Source organism: Hoplias malabaricus, chromosome 6 (assembly GCF_029633855.1).
Source record: "Hoplias malabaricus isolate fHopMal1 chromosome 6, fHopMal1.hap1, whole genome shotgun sequence".
Classification (NCBI taxonomy): Eukaryota; Metazoa; Chordata; class Actinopteri; order Characiformes; family Erythrinidae; genus Hoplias; species Hoplias malabaricus.
The window spans coordinates 36,210,211-36,230,919 of NC_089805.1; the positions used below are offsets into that span (position 1 = coordinate 36,210,211).

Consider the following 20,709-nt stretch of genomic DNA (forward strand, 5'->3'; position numbering starts at 1 on the left):
GAATTAGAATGCCACCAATTTTGAAATACTGTTCTCTTCTTGAGAAACTTAGCTAGGTCAGAATTATTTATACTGGTGCTCATGAGAACCAGACCTCTGAAGTTATACTAGATCATTACAAATACATTACCTGAGGCACAAAGCACTGTGTATGATAATTTATACAGAAAATAAGGTCATGGCAGACAGGTACATGGAGAAAGGTTGCACTGAGTTCTCCTTAACATCTATTAAAAAACATTATTGACTTCTGTTGCTTCCTGCAGCAAACATTTCAAACTTTGTGCATCCATAGGTTTTAATGTATGAATGTATGAAAACAACTTGTAGGACATAGTGTACAAAGCACTGTTATAGAATCTATAAGTTGCACAATGGGTAGTCCCATAGGAGGATACTGATTTGTTATGTGTAACTGATACAGTGTGCTACTGTGCTATCATTTTGTTTTGTAACCTGTTTTGCCTGGACAGCACCATAGGAATGAAGTCATATCCTCTGGGTCACATCTGGAAAGCAGCTCTGCAGGACAGCATTTACACCCTTCCGCCCTCCTTCCTTGCTCTAAGAGAGACAATGCTGTTATCCAACCATGTCTGGCCCAGTCTAAGGATGAGGCCAAGGATACTGTTGTCCATCCCACAGTTCCTCAGTATCCTCAGCTATTCACAAAATAGCTCCTGTGTTTCCACTACAAGGACATAAAATTTGACTAGACCTGCTGCAGGGTTGTTATTGCCTGGACTTAGTTTGCTAATCCTAAACTAATTAAAGGGGACATCTGCCACTGTGGGGAAACACGGTTCTCTCTGGTTAGTTCAGGTTTGAAGTATAAAACCGACTGTTGTTCATACGTGGCTGAAGATGAACTTGTCTGTACACTTTTATTGACTGTTTGAATTACTACAGAAACGCAGTTGGTTATTTGGGTTTGCACTTTCAGAATTCAGTTAGCCATCACCTGAATTTAGTGACATTCCATTTTAAGTAATCAGAAACAGCAAAAATAAGTCAATATTACCCACATTTGGAGCAGGAATAGAGCAATACACTCATCTCGGTTTGTGCTTTTCAGCTTTGGAGTTCTTTCCATTGTCTAAAAAAAACAGATGCTTTTGTCCTGCCATAAGCAGAGAGAGAGAGAGAGAGAGAGAGAGAGAGAGAGAGAGAGAGAGAGAAAGACACCAGGGCTTCATAAAAATATTAGACCAGTTTCAAGAATTCATAGAATCCTCAGAAGTGTATAAATAATGTTTTGATTAAAATCCTGAATGTTAATCCTTGGTCCATGAAACTACACAAATTGAACACTACTTAATCTCAGAATAATTACCATTTACTTCTTTTAAACCCGTAGTCATGCCAACATCACCATGACCACATTCACACCCACTTACATTAATATGATTAATAGTCACACTAAAATGACTTCACCATTGTCCTTTTTGCCTGTGTTTGTTGATGTAGTAAGTGCAGTGAGAGATAAACAGAGCCTAGAGTTCACTTCCACTCAGTCACCTGCTGTGAGTCAGAAGTCAGCATGGCAGTATCTTTAAAGGCACCACTGCTTTGGGCACGATCAATGGGAAGACTGTTACTGTGCAAGGAGGCTTTAAATTAATCCAAAAGCAGAAACAGGGCAGAGGTCAATGTTAATTGGTATTGTTGGTTGAACTCTAGATTTCACCCATCTAATGTTAATCACATGGTTACCTCATGAAAGGATGAGACATTGTTAGTGTTCAGTGTAAAATTGGAGAACATTTCAGGAGCTGATCTGCAATGTTTATGAAGTTTTATTGATGTGAAACGTTGCTTCTGTTTTTATTTATTTATTCATTCATTCATTCATTACCAACACCTATTGTTGATGTGTGTGTGTGTGTGTGTGTGTGTGTGTGTGTTTGTTACGAGTGTAGAGAAGGGTTTTTGACTGATGGTTAAAGGAAATACATGTAAACCAATTTCCCTTTAAATCCCTTTGATTTTGAGAGATTTTTAAAGTGTCATTATATATATAATAATAATAATAATAATAATCTGTTCAGCGTCAGCAGATCAGCCTTATTGAAATTATTTACTTGATCCTACACTGACTGTCCATTTTACAGGCTCAACTTATTGATGTACTTTGTAACTGCAGAAGTGCTGTGTCTGATCCACTAGTGCCAGTGCCACAAAATACCACAACACCATCACGTAAGTGTCACTGCAGTGCTGAGAATGATCCATCACTTAATTTATATCTGCTCAGTGGGGGTTCTGACCACTGAAAACAATGTATACAGAGCGACAGACGGACAGAAATCTAGTCAATTTATATAGTAAGTGGAGCTGAATAAAGGACAATGATTGTAGAAGCAAGGAGAGGGCTCTAAGCTTATGGCTGGCCAGTCTGTATATTCACTCGGGTTTACTTTAATAGATGTCAAAAGTGAACATTTGCACACTTTGTCTGCCAAAATTAATAGACCATGAAAAGCTCTTTATTAGATCTGAAAATGTCTACATTGAATGTTTGTGCTTTTTATAATGAAAGTATATAATCTACATTTAAATAAAAGGTGTTCTGGCAGTTACTGTTTTCTCTGCTGTAAATGCAGAAACTTGATGTAATGGAATGAAAAGTACAAATAAATCAATCTATTTAGAAATATATATATTTATTTATTTAAGTGAAACAAATGAAGTTTGATTCAATGGTTTCTCTCTCTCTCTCTCTTTCTCTCTCTGTTAATTCCTCACTCAAAGAACTGAGAGCGGCAAAGCTTGTAAGAAAACATGAAATATTTATCCCACTGGCAGGATGTGAGTCTGATAAAGTTAATTACCCTCTTCAATTTGAAATCAAAGGCAGCTTTAAAGAACCTCTGGAGAAATTCCTTGAAACGCTGCAGTCAGAAGCCATTGAGGGTGTTGAGATGTCCAAGCGCTCTACTCATTAAAGGAGCAAGACAGATGCCATAAGCAAGAGCTAGAGCATGTGAAATCAATTCTTTCTTTTTTCATTCTGTTGCTACTTCTGCTGCTGTGAATAAAAGCTGATTATTCCGGAGATTCAACTTCTCTTTCAGTGAGGGATGTGATGAGTAACACTCAGAAGGTTGATGCTCAATAAGGAACTGTGAATGTACTGCTCTTTTGCCTCTTTATAATAAAACAACAGCACTGGGCCAGGTGGGAGCTGCCACGGATGTGCAGCACTCTTCTGAAGTAGAAGGCCGTCATTACGAATCTGGAGCCAATGTTCTTGAAGTTCTGTCCTGTGTGTGTGGACTACAGGAAATTATTTACTAAAATCCCTGGGAGGCTTGTATTATCTCTGAAGCTAAGCAGGCCAAAGTCTGGTCAATGGCTGGATGGGACAGCTCTGTAGAAAACCCAGTGGTCAGTAAAAGCTTTGGTCAGTACAGTGTAGACTAATGTTTGATTACAAGCACAGGCAATAATGCCTTCATACACTAGGAAGAATCCTTTTGTAAGGCTCTGTGCACTGCATTTAAAATTGTGGGTAATTACAGTTTCCATGTATATGCTTTATAGTTTGTCATTTGAAATTAACTGTAAAGTTTTATTAAACTACACAATAAAAGAAGAAAAAGAAACACCTTTACTGATTAACTTAGGGAAATTGCTTATCTGGATTTGACCCATCCTTGGCAGTGAACACAAGCACACAGCCGGAGCAGGGGGTTGCAAACCACCTCGGTGCCCAGGGAGCAGTTTGGGGGTTAGGTCATTCAGCCGTGAATGAATATCCTCTTGCCGGTCCCGGGTACTGAAACAATGACCCTCCGAACTCAAGCTGGCTTTTTTAACCTCTAACCAGCTACTCAGGCTGTTTAATTTTGGCAGTTAGAGTTGTAGACTATCTGTATATTTTAAATGACATTAGATAAAATAAAATAAAAAGGTTCATAAACCACATTATACTTTCACCCCTGCAGAAAATCTATTCAAAAATATGTTCAAAAACAGAGGAAGTTACAGCTTTTTGGAAAACAAAAATAATAGAAAGAATCTTTGGAAAATAGCTGACAGCTTTTTGGAGAACTTGATGTGTTTGGACAGTAGTTTCATATAAAAATCTAAATTAAATTTATGCCATTTACACAAACTTCACTGTGTTGTCATGTTTTAGAACACAACATCTGTCCCGATCCGCCTTGGACAGCGTCTACAGATTTCTATCAGCTCCCAGAAATGTTAGAAGAAACAAAAAGGGGGGTCAACGAGATGTGAGATTTGGAGAAATGCAGCTAACCATGACAGCTCACTGCCAGCAGTGTCATTAGAAAGTGATTAACCAGTTTGTTACAGAAAATGTTCCTTGAGCAGTATGTGGTGCAAGACTACAGAGAACTGGGACTGAATAACAAGTACCTCTATTTTTGTCGATTGTTAGTTTACAACCATTTACAATCATTTAAACACAGCAGCTGTCCCTCATGTTGAGTGAAAATCTCATGAAGAAAGGACTAACAGAAATGCCCCAAAAGCACTTGTAAATATCCCCAGAGATTCCCTTAAAAGACTAAAAGTAAGTCTCCAGGAAAAGAACATTTAATAAAGTTTAAACATTCATTCATTGTCTGTAACCACTTATTCAGTACAGGGTCGTGGTGGGTCCGGAGCCTACCAAGAATCACAGGCACAAGAGAGGCCCTTATACTCTTATGTTTATATCCTTGGTGGTATGTCAAACTTCTTCAGTGGGGGCAATGGACTGTGCCAGAGCTGTGCCTTGTCTCCATTCCTGTTCCTGATATTCATGGACAGGATGGCAAGGCATAGTCAGGGACAGTAGAGTTTCCATAGGAAGGTTCAGGAGGTGGCACCTCTGCTACACACTGACAATGTTGTCCTTCTGGCTGCCTCACATGGAGGCCTCCGACGTACACTTGAGCAGTTTGCAGTCAAGTCCAAAGCGGTCGGTATGCACCTCCAAGTCTGAATCCATGGTTATCTCCTGGAGCCTAGCCATAAAGCAAAGCTTGGTAAGTCTACATATCCACTCTGAAAGATACATAAAGAGCGAGATCACAGATACAAGATACATGATATATATAAATGTTATAAAAATAAATCAAAAGGTCATAAATAGTGCATGCTTTGTTGAATTAAATATTTGAGGGGTTGTTCCTGGTTGTTGTGACCCCAGGAACTGGGCAGGTACTATGATTTTACAACAATGACTTATTGTGAAAGTTTCTAATTAATAGCACTGAGAAATCTAGGCACAGACTTAAGGAAATGCTTCCATTATACGCTTTTTTTCCTTAAAGAATGCACTGGGAAGTTGTCTTTCTAATTTGGGAACAGGGAGTTGGCTGGGAGTCTTTCATGGAATTTTAGGGGATAAAATGTGGACAGTCCTTTAGTCTAGGAATAGTTCAGTCTTAGTTTAAGGGGGCAGTGTGGCCCACACATGGCAGAGGATAAGGCAATGGGGAGGAATGTGAGGAATCTGACTTGTGTGGGGGAATATGGTGCTGTGGTAGATAAGACTCCAGTTAAACTGCATTCTACAAAACTAAGTTGACCTAAGACCATGAATTCATGGCTCAGAGGTTTTGCAGGGTAAGTGTCATTAGATATGCTGAATATTTAAACCACTGTGCCCTTTTATCCAGTGCCTTTGTTTTCCATGGAGGGTTCCAGTTTAAACAACGAGCAAGATCTATTTTCCTGTAGGAAATGAGAAATGGAATATGACTGAGTGAACATGTAAACATAGGTAAGCCTTTCCCTGTGACTAATGCCTTTCAATAAGTTTATGAAAAGAGACTCGTCTTTAGCCTTCATAGTATTTAAAACCACATGTTTCAAACAATGGCTTGTGAACTCCCTTCGATTACTTTCCAGCACAACACGCACTTCCACACACTGTGTGGGAAAGATAACATAGCCTTGTGATAGTTTAGAGGAAATAGGAAGCCATCTGTCATTTACCAATCTTTCTTCTTCTTGCTTGTAAATAAGACTTTGACGATTCAATGTCCATTTAGCTCACAACTGGGGAGAAATCACAAACAAGGCTGACTGGCCTGGAGTATCCTGTGTAAAAAGCCACAAAACGTGCAGGGACAAAAATGGTAACATCGCCCTTTACTCAGGAGGATTGTTCAGAGCTAAATATGTCTGAAAAAGCACACAGATCAACTCTTTGAGATGGAGGCCACTCGAGCTGGAGTAAAGGCGCAGCTGTGAGTAAAGAAAGCAAACATCATTGTCAGAGGCTCAGGAGTCCTGTGATTTTTCTCAGGGCTAGCTTTTGATCCAGAATACGGAGGGGGAAGTGGCTCATGTGACTTCCAGACAGACAGGGCCACATACAGTGCTGAATGCTGCTTCGGCCAGATCGCAAAAAAAGGAGGAGGTGGGAGGTATATGAGAGCTGACTGCAGGAGGCTAACCTCCCCCAGAGAGGTGCTGGCCTATGAAATCTCCAAAAGCTATACATAATTCTTTTAATTGGGTCTTTCTGTCAAATGCATATGGCAGGTCACAAATCTAAAGAGAAAGGATTTGATTTTCAGGAGTGCAAATTGTACTCAGTGTCAGTTCTACAAAGACAAGGGGCTCTAAGTTTCTTAAGGAAAGATGCAGACTCTGCTTTTTTCTATGGGAAAATATCTCAGACATATTCAGGGTATAAACTGACACGGTCAAAATGATAGAAAGTTCAAATTCTGGTCATATAACGTGATTTCTCACCTTGCTGCAACACCAGGAGTTGCAATTCCCTTGAGTATTTTTCCCTTTCAAATCATTAAGTAATGACTTCTGTACAGCTGTGAAACAAGAATGTCCAGATTAGGCCATTGATTATTACTGATGTCTGGCTCCATGATTAAGAGCTGCTGAGCAATGTAAAAACCCATACTGCAGACTAGACAAGTGAATATATGTCTTACATTGAACTTCTGTAAGTACCTGATCCTGTTCAGAGTCATGGTGCGTCCCTTGACTTCAGACTGGGAGCCTGTCCATCACAGAGCATCACACCCACACTTAGTCACACACACACTCCCAACTCTGGGAGTTTCACAGTCAGTCCACCTACCAATTTGACACAGCGGAGAAGGAGTAAAACAAGGTTTGTAATGTTGCAGCATTTGTATTAAGCCAATTTCACATATGAAACCTGGCGCAACTTCAGAGGAACTCAGAAGAAACAGGTCCAGAACTTTTCCAGAGTGGTCCTTTCACATATGTAACACACAGCGGGAGTTTTGCTGTGGCAGATATTATGATGCAATTGGAAATTTTCTGCCTGCTTTAGTCATGGGGTGCGGTCTGTGCAGCATTGCAGGAGATACAGCGTGATTCTCCAGAATTTTAGCAGATCTATTTACACACTCACTTTTTTACCTGGAGTGTGTGCTATGACACTAGTGGGATAAAGTCTGAGTAAAGGCCAGGACAATTATTAAGTGTGTGTTCACACACACATACAGCCCCTCTGGATAAAGTATGTAAAATGTCTGGGTTGCCGTGCATGTATAAAAGGGTTTAATTTCTTGCACAGTGTGAAGAGCATCTGGCTCTTAAAATTCGGAAAAGAAATGCGGATACAATATTTTGTTTCTGATATTGATCAATACCATACTGTGGTATAACTGGATTTCAAACAATAATAAAGCAGTGAAAAAATGTAGCTCACTGCCCATGTTTACCTTCACTCCCCACTCCAACAGTTGATAGCTGTGATTACTTGTAATATGAACATTTATGTAAGTTTTATTCTGCTCTTCTCTTCCTGACTTGGTTTGAATCAGATTCTTCTTATACCCATATCCAAAGACTTCTGTACTGAACCTGAAATAGTACCATCTGCCATTCTTTCTCAAATGAGCTTGTAATGAGGTATCAAAATCCCATTCGTATTAACCTGCCCAACAGCAACAGTTCATTGGCTCAGTGATTTCTTCACATCATGACCTGTGTAAGGAACGCAAAGGTCATGGCTGTTGGAAAGAGATTATGTGTGAGAATTGATGAGGGTGTTCTTCTCCACACCCCTCTCTAGGTTTCTTCTCATGACACAATCAAACTGGAAACAAAGTTCAGACTAAAAAAGCCATTTCACAAGTACAAGTCCATCTGGATTATTCATCAGTTCATCGATTGCAGATGGAGCCATTTAACCCTTGACAGCCCTTTGTGAACACAGTGACCTTGTGGCTTGAACTGAACCCAGCATCAAGCTCAGCATTGCCAGTGGTAGTATCTCAGTGGTTGTACCAACACACACACACACACACACACACACACACACACACACACACTTCATCCATAATCCTCGACTGTTGGTAGGTTCCATGGAGGTCAGCGTTTGCTGCACGCAGCTTTTATTTTACCCTGATTATTTTTGGGCAAGTCACCCTGTGGCCTGTCAGGGGTGATCAGGCTCACACAGGCCCGTTCTTTTCCGCCTGGGGGCCTCCATTCAGGGCCCAGCACAGTCACTAGCCCCACCAGACCTTACTCACAGGCGCAGTGCAGCCCAGTCAGCAAATATACCACCAGTAGAGAATGAGAGCGACACAGGGAAATAAATACATCACAGCTTTTTAAGAGCTGGCCAACGCAACGAGTGTCTGGGGGCAAAACCAGCTAGGCTCCAGAAGGGATTTTTGTTGCTAGCCACCTTTGATTATTTTTTGTCTCTAGTGAGCTCTTATTGTAGTTGAAAGATGTACACAGGGCAGGGCAGTTATTTTTAGTGCTTTTATCTTTTATTGTCCCAGGATCAAAAAAAAAAAAAACATTCCTATTCTCTTGGGTTCTCATTCTGTCCTCTTTTGCTCTTGGCTCCTTTCTAACACTCTAAATCCTAGAATTCTGACTAAAAATACAAAGTACATGCCTTGGATTTGTTAGAAACAAATACTTGGTCCTGATGGGAATTCCCCACAGCTAAAGTGAGTGATCATTTCTACAGGACAAATCTAGGTTTGTTTGTTTTTTTTGTAGAGTGGGTTTCTTTTTATCTTATTTCCATGCAGTTAAAGACCAGCTGAAATTGCAAAGAATGAGTTACTGCCTTAACTCTGCACAGACACTGCTGCCTCCTTGTGGCAACCCTCTAAAAATACATGCGCATATAATCCACAGAAAACCCTATATCAAAAACTAAATACTTATTTACATATTTACTGTTTTAGAGTTGGAATAAGCTGTATTTTATAAACTTAGTTTTATATTCACCCATTTATCTCCATATACATACATCTCCTTTCAAATCCATGCTCATCCTGCTTGTGCTACTTTAAATTAATTATGAAATGGTTATATAAACCAATGTTTTTGTCTTTACAATTTTTATTGGGTTTAATATTAATATTTTTGTAAATACAATTTTCAAAATACAACTGAATAGCTTCTATGTATAACAGGCAGCAGAGTGATGCAACAGGCAGTGTCACTGTCACCCAGCTCCAGGGACCTAGGGTTTTGGGATCAATCACCACTTTGGGTCAATGTCTGTGTGGAGTTTGGTGTGCTCTCCTCATATCTGTCTGGGATTCCTGTCACAGTCTAAAAAACGTAAGAGAGTATTAGTGACTGTGTGAAGTCCTGTGATGGATTGGCGCCCTGTACGGGGAGCGTTTCTGCCTTGTGCCCAAACGTTCTGTGTGGGCTCTGGACACACTGGGACCATGAACAGGATAAAGTGCCTACAGAAAATGAATGATTCAACTTACATGTCAATTGATGAGATGTAAATTGAAACACAGAAAGTTTTGATGTAAAACAGTTTATTTTACAGAAACATACCTTCTCACATTTATTGACAGTGGTGCACTATATAGTGGAAAGATAGCCTTTTTTTTTTACTCAATAATGTGCCACAAACCTAAGTGCTCTGTGAAGCGGCTATGTACTGTAGTGGCAAAGTGACAAGTGCAGGTGAGTGAAGTACTTGAAGAATCTAAAGAATTTAAGTACAGAAAATGTTTTGTTTGGTAATATACACCAAGTAATGTAAAGTGCAGATGAAAATAAAAAACTGGAAGAGTGTTCTATATCTCTGCTCTCTTTATTGTTATTTCTCTCTGTATGTCTTCTCTTGTGCACTATGTATAGTACTGTGACACTACAATTTCCTTCGGGATCAATAAAGTTGATTTTATCTTTTGTTTATTTGTAATGTCTAACTGTTCAGGAGTGTGATGGCATGTGGGAAGAAGCTTATCTGTAGCCTGATTGTCCCAAACCTAAATAAGCTAAAATAAAAAGATATATATATGTCTGAGGCCTTAGTCTTTATGCATTAGTCTTAATACATCCGCTTTCCATTAACACCTTAAAAACATTAAAACTTCTACTTCTGTTAGTTTCTCATGTGTGAATAACCCAGAGATTTAATCTACAGCTGTGTGTAACTGGTTCTCAGTAAACTGGTTTAAAGTAAGATATATGTGGCCTATAATAAGATGATGTTTGTATATAACTAACCTATAGCACTTAAATATCATTAGACCATAATCAAGCGACGATACAGAGTACACACCCACGTGAGGAGGTGTGAGGGCAGAGGACACTAGTGATGTGCTGATCTATACTGAAATATCGATACCACAGATACCAGATCCTTACGCTCTAATATCGATTCTCAAATTAAAATATATACTTTTAATACTTCAGTCAGACTCAAAAAAGTGTCCGTAGGTGTGATAATAAATAAACACATAGCTGAATGTGTTCAACTTGGAGTAATAACATATGTCACTGAGATAATCTCACACAGGCAAAAAAGCCTAAATTTATTCAGGTAAGGTTTCCTAAAGAATTGCTAATTTAAAGTGAATTACGTAGACTAGGTGTCATTAAATTATAGCTATATTGTAAATGAGGCCACTACCTCAATATACAGTGGAACCTCTACTTACGAACTTGATCCGTTCCGTGACCCGGTTCGTAAGTGGAAAAGTTCGTTTCTCAAGCCAATTTTCCCCATTTAAAATAATGGAAAAACAATTAATGTGTTCCAGCCCCCACCCCGAAAGTCACCCTTTTTGCACTGATATATATTTACAAAACTCTCAAATTAGTAAAAAAATACATGTAGCATTACTAAAAATAAAAAAGAAATACAGTGGTAACAGTAACAAAACAAGAAATGAAAAAGTTTTAAGTGGTTACATACCTTGAAGACGTGACGACTGGCTGGAGGAGTAACACAGGCACTGGCTGTATGACGGGAGGTGGGGGGTGGGTGGAATAACGGAGAGTAGGCGGGTGAATGTGGGGAGACGAAGCATAGATATGGCTTAACATGAATTTTGATGTCTGCTATTTACACTAATGCTAAAACTACAATTTGCTAATCTTAAGAGCTCACGTTACGTTAACTGCAAAATGTTTTTTTTTTACATTTTTAATTTTATGTTTTGTTTTTTTTTTATCACCAAACTTTAATTATTCATCACTTTCTTCTTCCTTCACTTTATGTAGACTTTTTACATCGTCACTTTCACTCAGCCTACATTTTTTCTTCGCACTGTCACTATCATCATGACGGGGACGCTTTAATAAAATCTTATCTAACGAAGATTGTTTTGTTCGTACTTGCAAAATTTTTCTAAAATGTGTAAAGCACGTATCATTACAAAGGTCTAATGCACGACCTGTCGAAACTTTTTCAGGATGTTTCTTTTCTATGAACTCTCTCACTCTCTCCCAAAGAGATAGCACTTCTTTAATTTCTTTTGTTGTCACATCCTCCTCACCACCCGCTTCCTCCTCCCAAGCCTTCAACACCTCCGACTGCTGCTGCTGCTGCTGTAACTCCTTCAACTCCTCCGTCGTCAGCTCCAGACTGTACTCCTGTACAAGGTCTTCGATGTCATCTTCGTTGACCTGCAGCCCCATGGAGTTTCCGAGGGACACAATCTCTTCAGAAAGGTCAGGTTCAGGCTGCTCAAACCCCTCAAAGTCCCTTTCGGACAAAGCTTCAGGCCACAGTTTCTTCCAGGCAGAGTTCAAGGTCCTCCTCGTAACTCCCTGCCAGGCCAAATCAATGAGTCTGAGGCAGGTTACTATGCTAAAGTGATCCTTCCAAAACTCACTGAGGGTGAGGTGAGTGCTGTCTGTCACCTCAAAGCACCGCCTGAACAGGTTCTTTGTGTAAAGTTTCTTGAAGTTTGATATCACCTGCTGATTCATGGGCTGCAGGATAGGAGTGGTATTTGGTGGCAAGAAAAGAACATCAATAAATTTAAAATCGTCAAGAATGTCTTCTACGAGGTTTGGGGGATGAGCAGGAGCATGGTCCAGGACAAGAAGAGCCTTGAGGGGGAGGTTGTTGTCCTTGAGGTACTGCTTGACGGTGGGGCCAAACACGAGGTTTACCCACTGGACAAAAATATCTCTGGTGACCCCCGCCTTCGAATTCGAAAGCCACAGCACGGAAAGCGTTTCCTTTGTTACCTTGTGCGACGTAAATGCTCTCTGGTTTTCTGAATGATAAACAAGTAGCAGCTTCACTTTACAATCGCCGCTAGCATTTGCGCATAAGGCAAGAGTCAGCCTGTCCTTCATAGGTTTGTGGCCAGAAATCGTCGCCTCTTCTTGAGTTATGTAGGTCCTCTTTGGCATTTTTTTCCAAAAGAGGACAGTTTCGTCGCAGTTAAACACTTGCTGGGCGACGTAGCCTTCTGCGTCAACGAATTCCGCAAAAGTGGTTACAAATTCCTCTGCCTCTTTAACGTCGGCACTCGCACCCTCACGATGCCTAACGACGGAGTGGATGCCAGTCCTCGCCTTAAATTTCTCAAACCATCCCCGACTTGCCTTAAAAGACTCTTCCTGTCCCTGACCCTGCGATGTCCCTGGCATATCCTGCAACAAATCCCCGTAAATTATTCGAGCTTTCTCTCGAATGATGCTCTCCCTTACGGAATCTCCAGCGAGCTGTTTTTCTTGCAGCCATAATAATAGCAGTTCTTCCATGTCGTCGTTCAAATTCGAACGACGCTTCGATATAATCTTTAGCCCCTTTGCTGGTTTGGTAGCCAATAATGTCTCCTTCTGTTTTATAATGGTGCAGATCGTACTTTTATTGCGACCATATTCCTTTGCCAAGTCGACGACACGCATACCTTCGCCATGCTTCTTGATTATTTCAATTTTCATATTGATTGTTATTGGCTTTTTCCCACTACCTTCATTGCTCTTTCCAGTTTGCTTCTTTGGAGCCATGATTCACTAAGCGTTATTAATAATGTAAAATATCAAAAAGCACCAAAAACACTTTAGATTAAATAAAACTATCGAGATTTATCTCAGAGCAATGCTTCCTTGCCGAGAAAAACGCGTTAAGTGTACAAAGGGACAAAGAAAATGGCGCCAGTCAGAATTTTACTGAGTTTTGGATTGGACAGGAAATCGGTGGTGTCGAATATCACTACAGGACACTGTCGCGTTGGTGAACTACAAAAATGGAGTCTAAGCACTGGCCTGTACCATTAACAATAACGTAAAAGGGTGTGTATTAAAGCTCTGTCGAACAAAGTTCTGTGAAACAAGCACATTAGTTGTTTGTTCGTACAGTTTTACATACTTTTTAAGTTAAATGTCTATTTAAAATCCACCACCTAGAAAATGAGGACCGCAACCTCTTCTGTGGACATATTGTCCATGGTAAACACGGTGGTATGTTCCAGGTCGAGCAAGAAGGAGCATGGCCGACGCTGTTGAGTAGAGTACGTTAGCTTCTCAATTGAGGTAAACATTTAGAAGAAATAACATTTAATCCAAGAAAACTGGACAAACATGGCAACCGCGAAAAGTGTGGACGAAAGAACAGACGGTAAAGGACTCAACGGAGATGTAAACATGTCCAGAACTGAGTATTGTAAGAAGTTACAGGAGTGGATGTGGCAGTATTACAGCGGCTATGCGAACTGGCAGAACTGGATGTTGATGTCGACACTGCCGTTTCCTCCGTGTTTTCCTACACAGCAGGCGACTGACTCTTCGGCCTCTCCATTCCCCACAGTCTCACATTTCACCGGCGGGTACAGCCAGTTTACCCTTCCGCCCAATTTCCCCGCTAACGCCGGGAGTCTCTCGCCCTCTCCTCAGGCTGCGGCTGCGCAGAGCCCGGCTCAGGCCAACGGAAACCCGCCAGGACAGCAAGCAGGTCCGTTAGCGTCTTAGCTAGCTAACCCATAAACAAACTGTCTCTCAGACTGGTGGTTTGACCTCGAGTATTTGATTGTGGAATTAGAAAAGGTGCAACGGTTTCCTGTATTTCCTGCAGCACTTGAGGTGGAACGGGAAATTCTAACGTTAATAAAAAGAAGCCAACTTCCTCCAATTGGATCATTAGATAGTTAGATCAAAATATAATGGATCAAAATGATCATAATTAATTTTACATACATTTGTTTGTTCTCTACTTTTTGTTTATTACTTAGAAATAAACAGTCTTTTTTTTAATCACGTCTGGGTCAAAGCACGTTTTAAACAACCTTTAAGGACAGAGCTGTTGTCAGCTGCACTGTGATTATATGTAAACATGTTCATTCTTGTAACATCATGAAAACAATTCATTTTAAACAGGTTTAAACAAGTTTCCAGGAATTAAATGTAAAAAAGGATGTTTAACTATTACAAGAATTCATTTTACCAAATAAAGGGAAATTACAGAATACATTTAACTTTGTGTTGTAGCCTACATTTCAAGTGTAACCTTCCAAAAACCTGAAATTTCATTTAAATAATCGGTTTTATCTTCATGAATGTCCAAAACAGAATTTGTTCTTTATTTCGGTTTGCCCACACTCTTTCTGTTTTAGGTAGAGAGTACACCATTCCCTCTCCTTTACACAGATTTCTAGCTGAAATGGTGGACTTCTTCATTCTCTTCTGTGTTAAAGCAACCATAGTCTTATGGATCATGCACCTAAGTGGAATGAAGTAAGTCTCAAATCAACATCTATCTATCTCTCTAATGCTGAGAAGATTGCAACAGGGTTGTGCTTATCCATCTGTCATTTTAACTGTATAGTGAAATTTTGATGAGTTGTTAACTCATCTCCTTTGGATCATCTGTGTTCACAGGGACATTTCCAAAGTTGTAATGCAGTTTGTAGTGGAGGAGATAGATGAGAACACATCTCTAGAGGACCTGCAGAAGATGATGGCAGTGGCTCTTGTATACAGGGTTTTGGTTTGTTTCTATGAGGTGAGTGTTTTGTGGACCTAGCTATTATTAAAGATGTTCAATTGTCTTTCGTAAAAAAATATATTTTATGAATATTTACTTTGGAGGCTCAGTACATCTCAATTCCTTGATTTAATTTAAACTCACCACAGTATGTTTATTTTCTGTGTCCTATAAAAGCAAGTGATAAATGTAACATTGTTAACTACTGTTTATGATGATGACTGTTATTATTTTTGATAGGTGTGCTATTTTATACTCAGGCAGGCATTGAAATTCCAACCTCAAGTTCAAGATTTTGTTGTAGTCCAAGCTTATCACTCACGTTATGTTTCTGTACCATACATATGTAACAGTATATGTAAATTATTTGTATTTACACAGTTATGTTTTTGAATGCATATAGAGTACCAGTCAAATATGTGGACACATCCACTCAGGGAGGGTTTCCTTTGTTTTAGGCCATTTCCCACATATTGTGAATGTACAGTACCAGTCAAAAGTTTGGACAACTTCTCAACACATAAAATTATGTAGTAAACAAAAAAAAGTGTTAAACCAGAATATGTTTTATACTTTAGATTCTTCAAAGTAGCCACATTTTTCTTTGATGATAGCGTTGCACACTCTCTCTGTTCTCTCAGTCAGCTTCATGAGGACATCACTTGGAACAGTTTTCAGTGAACAGCTGTGGCCTCGTCAAGAGTTAATTTGTAGAACTGCTTCCCGCCTGAATGTGTTTGAGACCAAAACTTGGGTTGTGCAGAGGTAGGGGCTGGTACACGTTCTATACAGTGACTAGCCCTATTCCACCAATGAGACAATGTGTCCAAAATTTTGATGGGTACTGTAGGTACTTTATATTTTTTACCGACTGAGAGTGCTCTTCCAGCTGTTCTATTATGTTGCTTATTAGGGATAAATCTAACTTAAGATAATTTAAAAAACAGTGCTAGAGGGATTTATAGTGTATAATTTGAGGTATATTTTAATGCATTCAAAAATTAATGATATAAATGATAAGAAGTTCAACTTGTATAGCGCCTTTCACAATCTCAAGGATGCATTACAACCATGGGGTTTTGAGCGACCATAGTTTTGAGCAGAGATTTGTAGTGAGACAAAGTCAAAGAGTTATGAAGAACAGGAGGAAGAGTGTTCCAAAGTTTGGGGTCAGCAACGTTGGAAGATATACCACCCATAGTAAAAGTCAAAAAGAAGGGACAGTAAGACGTCCAGAGTTTTAAACTAAGTAGAAAATAATAGAATAGTAAAATAATGATAGTGTGCTAACATTTTCATCTGTCTATTAATAATCCCTGCATTTATACACTTCATTTTTATTTTGAAGTGTAGGGTCTGTTTAAAGGTCCCTAAACCACTATAACATTTTCATCCTCTAGATCATATGTATTTGGGGAGCAGGAGGGGCTACGCCTGGGAAGTTCCTGTTGGGCCTACGGGTTGTCACCTGTGATTCTACAGTGTTAGTACGACCTAACCGTGTCCTGGTGGTACCGGCATCTAACGTCACCTTATCTGCGTAAGTTAAACTTTCAGTTGATTAAAGGCTAAGCACCAGCTATATGAAAGTGTCAAACAAATAAATACAGTGGAATTTGAGTTCCTAACTTGTGTTTATTGATAGTCAGAAAACATGTTATTTCTTACTAATTCAAGGAATAAGGTTTAAAAGACTGTTGGTTCCCCCCCAACGGTGTTCGGAAACTCTAATAGGCGTCTTGCCTGTGACGTAGATGGTGGACAACAACTCTAGAAGTTGCACATAATTTAATGCAAAATGATGAAAAGGTGTGTTGTTTTTGGCTGCAATAATTCAATGTACAGTGGGACATCTGTGCACAAATGGCCCAAAGATCCCAAAATATCCAGAAAATGGACTAAATTTGTCAACTTTAAACAGGCACTTTGGAAAGGACCATCCGCTCACTCCGTTATCTGTAGCTCATTTCACTGGCACTTTTCCAACAATATGGGCATGTAAGAAAACCAACGAAAGGTTCAAGAGCCTCTGTAACATGGAGGTAAACAGTACACTTACTTCGCCTGTTTTAGTTGGTGTTAGTTAACGTTAGCTTGACTTGCTAAACTCAGTGGCTCAGATTATACTCGGCTACGTAGTTGCATTACGGAGGTTTATAGTGTCGGATGAATTCGAGTTCGACTTCGATCACATTTACAAGAATAACGGTACCTCTAAATTTGAGTTTAGCTTATTGCTAGGCTATTGTCATGAATAATGTTGGTTATTTAGCTATCAGCTAGATACTGTCATAACAGTCAGTCATACCGGTGTTTTACTGCGGCGTTGTTCAGCTGTTGTCCACCAGTGACGTCACGGTTGCGTTCAAGAATTTCCGTAGCGAGCTCGGGTTTTTCCCTCAATTTAATAAAATTGTCAGTTTTAAAGTAAATTAAGCTGCTATTTTCCTTTTAATTCATACTTATATATGTCAGTAACTATAATAATGTGAAATATTGGTGGAGGTCCATTAAGTGGTGCTTAGCCTTTAACTGATATGAAGAAAATGCAGTAGTAAGAGGTGATGTCTTTTATATATTTGTGCAGTTTTGTACAAATGACTCCTTTTTTTTTTTACCCACAGTTCAACTGTACGGGCCTTGAATAAGAACTTATCCATTGCGTTCCTCTTCCCTGTCTTCATCACACTGCTTTTCTTCCAGCACAACAGGACTGTGTATGACATTGTGGCTGGAACCATCGTGGTCCGGCGTAGGAGCGCCAGATGACCAGGGACATGGCTTTGGCTGAATATAACCTTATAGTATTGATCATAAGAGAATATATCTCTACTAAAGCCTGAACGTTTGTGTCCATAGATCACGTCCAGATATTTTTGCCATTATATTTAAATGTGTTTGAATAATGTGTTCGATAGCTTTGTGTTGAAGGTCAGCATTTTAGTTCGTTTGAACACAGAGGTGCTTGACCTAGCATTTAGAAATATAAGTGCTTGGGGATACTTGGCCATATATAAGAATTTACCGTTTTAATTACAGGCCTTGACAAATGAAGTTTTCATATTGAAAGTTTTGGTTAAATGTCCATGTAGAATGTTCAGAAAGTTTCCAGTCCTATTCATGGATTATTTGTATTCTCCAGTATCAGATTCCCCAGACCAACCAGATATGGTTGTTATTGCAGTTGAGGAGCTTTCCCTGTCATTTGGTAAATGTCTGCCCTTGTTCTGTGGAGTACATTTTTCTCGATGACCTGCCTGGAATGTTGTACTCTTGTTAAGGCCAACACTGTCTGAAAGGCTGTAAACATGGCTGCCTTTCTCTTGGCATGTTATTAACACCCTTCATTCACCAGCCCTATGACCCTAACAGCAGCATATTGTGTGTGTGCATATAAGCCGTACTCTTGAAAACCTTTTTGAAGGTTGCTGGTTAAATATAACTGACTGCGGGGCACATTAGTGGCAAGAATTTATTGGTTTGTTTTTTATTTTATGTTTGGGTTCTTGTAGAAGGTTCAAATGTGTAGTTTAAGGAACTCACGACTGCATTTAAAAGTGTGACTAGCAAGTTCACAAATTGGAGAATGAACGTGAACTTGCGTTTGTGTGCTAAGGAGTTTCAAGATGCTGTTTGGGCGTAATGATCCTTATGCCGTCCAAAGTATTAACGTCTGTTGTTCAGTATGAGACATGTATTTCTTGTATGCCAGTTTAATATTGCTATTTTTCAAATTTTATATTCAAATTTTATTACAAAATTAACATATCTGACACTGGATCAGATTCTATATTAACCACTAAGAATAAGTGCAGTGTCCTAAATTCAATCTATACTCTTTGGGTCTTCATTGGATGTTTTTTTTCAGTTCATTTTATTTGCAGCAACTGTATTGCATGTTGGCATGCTGAATTTAAAAGCTGTTCTTTGTCAATGCTTATAGAGTTGACTTTTTTAAACACAGAGTCAGTATATGCTGGTTTTTAATATGCAGGTTAATCTACACAGTGCAGCCTGAAAATGTCATTAACCACTTGTCTTTGCAACTCATTGTAGGGTTGCCCATGAATTTGAAGAGAAGCTCATACTTTAAGCTTTACAGCAAGCACAGCGTGTTTGTTTAAGTAGCAGTGGATTGTGGAGAACCTTGTTCCGTTTAAAATGAGTGTAAATGATATAAAACAACGTCAAGACGTTGAAGTTCATGTGAACTAAGATTTTAGCGGGATCTCCAGTAGAGGGTGCTATTTATGCACAAGCAATTGGGTCCTCGTTAAAAATACCTGTTATATATATATATATATATATATATATATATATATATATATATATATTTATTATTATTATTATTATTAATTAATTAATTATAAAAATAATTTGTAACACAGTGATAGAAATGGCGACAGTGACCTCGTACTGAAAGTGTCAAGGTAGAGAATAAGACCTGAAAATGTGAATGTAGTCATTTCTCATGTTAAAATACACAACACATCATTAATATATAAAAAGACACTTTGTTAATGGTTAAAAATTCTGACAAATATGAGCTGAAGCTGGCAGGCTTAATGTCAACTGACGGAGAAGTCAGGTCAGGATCTTGCAGGATCACTATTTGGCAAAAAACAGGTCACGCTTGCTTTTTTATATCTATGTTTTACAACTGATTATTAATGACTTTTAATGTATTAACAACAAAATTATGTGCCATTAATAAACAGATAATTAATTTATAATAATTTATAAGTGTAGTCTTATTCTTAAATGGTACAGAAAGACTTATTAAGCCCCCATAGGGAAATGCCTTGTTCTTACACACTCCAGTGGCCCTGGCTCATAGTGACAGTTCTAGAGCAAGCCCCCCCCAAAAAAAGCCTTCATCTCCCATCATGGCCAATCACAAATAATTACTGTGAAAAGTATGATGATTTAAAAGTTTTGGCTCAAATAAAAGTTATGTACCTGGCGGCCTTGTGCATTTTTTTCTGTCTAGTCTCTGAAGGTCTCTTTTTCAGTCCCACAAACGTTGTACATAATCAGAACCTTCTGTGTCAAATGAAGAAAACAGGACAGACTTGCTCCAGAACCCACGCAGTGTGCGCAAACAATCGTTTGCCAAGTTTGCAAACATTTAAATGCCATAAACATACACTTATACTTTAATCTTTTCACAATGTATGTTTGCGTTAGTTTGTGAATACACTTTAATATGAAATTTTCAATAATGTTTTTCTGACAGTACACCTATTACTGCACTGCACTGGCACCTCCTGCCAAATCTCTCAGGGACAATGTTGAAATGATGGATGTTCAGAGCTATCCATCTAGAAAAGTGATACATTGAATTATACAAATTAATCAAGAAACTAACTTAAAAGTTTTTGTTTTTCTGGTCAATTCATACCACTAATAACCTACCCTCCTGAATTCAGTTCCATATGTGAAATTGTCCAAAAGAAGCTACACTTAATGCTGTATGAAATGTGTTAATTCAGAGGCAGGTCAAAATATCTGGTAATGGTACAACACTG

The 20,709-nt window shown here is 39.0% G+C and overlaps 2 protein-coding genes across 4 annotated transcripts; one reads left to right on the forward strand and one right to left on the reverse strand.

Moving 5' to 3' along the window:
- Positions 1 to 4,212: 4,212 nt before the first annotated feature.
- Positions 4,213 to 13,407, reverse strand: LOC136699890 (tigger transposable element-derived protein 1-like). Of its 3 annotated transcripts, XM_066674943.1 has the most exons (3): positions 11,156 to 13,407; positions 6,718 to 6,794; positions 4,213 to 4,976 (listed from the first exon to the last, which is right to left on the reverse strand). In XM_066674943.1, the coding sequence occupies exon 1, from the start codon at positions 13,207 to 13,209 to the stop codon at positions 11,428 to 11,430; it is 1,782 nt and encodes a 593-aa protein (XP_066531040.1). In that variant the 5' UTR covers positions 13,210 to 13,407; the 3' UTR covers positions 4,213 to 4,976; positions 6,718 to 6,794; positions 11,156 to 11,427. The 3 variants fall into 3 exon arrangements, with proteins under 3 accessions (XP_066531040.1, XP_066531041.1, XP_066531042.1); XM_066674944.1 differs by lacking the exon at positions 6,718 to 6,794; XM_066674945.1 differs by lacking the exons at positions 4,213 to 4,976; positions 6,718 to 6,794 and adding an exon at positions 9,445 to 9,543.
- A 235-nt stretch (positions 13,408 to 13,642) lies between these two features.
- Positions 13,643 to 19,488, forward strand: fam8a1a (family with sequence similarity 8 member A1a). The gene is made up of 5 exons (XM_066674946.1): positions 13,643 to 14,152; positions 14,811 to 14,931; positions 15,076 to 15,199; positions 16,582 to 16,721; positions 17,806 to 19,488. The coding sequence occupies exons 1-5, from the start codon at positions 13,783 to 13,785 to the stop codon at positions 17,948 to 17,950; spliced, it is 900 nt and encodes a 299-aa protein (XP_066531043.1). The 5' UTR covers positions 13,643 to 13,782; the 3' UTR covers positions 17,951 to 19,488.
- The last annotated feature ends 1,221 nt before the right edge of the window (positions 19,489 to 20,709 follow it).

Bases quoted from the DNA above. Each gene is read 5' to 3' on its own strand.
- LOC136699890 (XM_066674944.1), bottom strand. From the start codon at position 13,209: ATGGCTCCAAAGAAGCAAACTGGAAAGAGCAATGAAGGTAGTGGGAAA.
- fam8a1a (XM_066674946.1), top strand. From the start codon at position 13,783: ATGGCAACCGCGAAAAGTGTGGACGAAAGAACAGACGGTAAAGGACTC. The intron at 14,932-15,075 runs GTAAGTCTCAAA...CTGTGTTCACAG, and splicing joins ATGCACCTAAGTGGAATGAA to GGACATTTCCAAAGTTGTAA. The intron at 15,200-16,581 runs GTGAGTGTTTTG...TTCATCCTCTAG, and splicing joins TTTTGGTTTGTTTCTATGAG to ATCATATGTATTTGGGGAGC.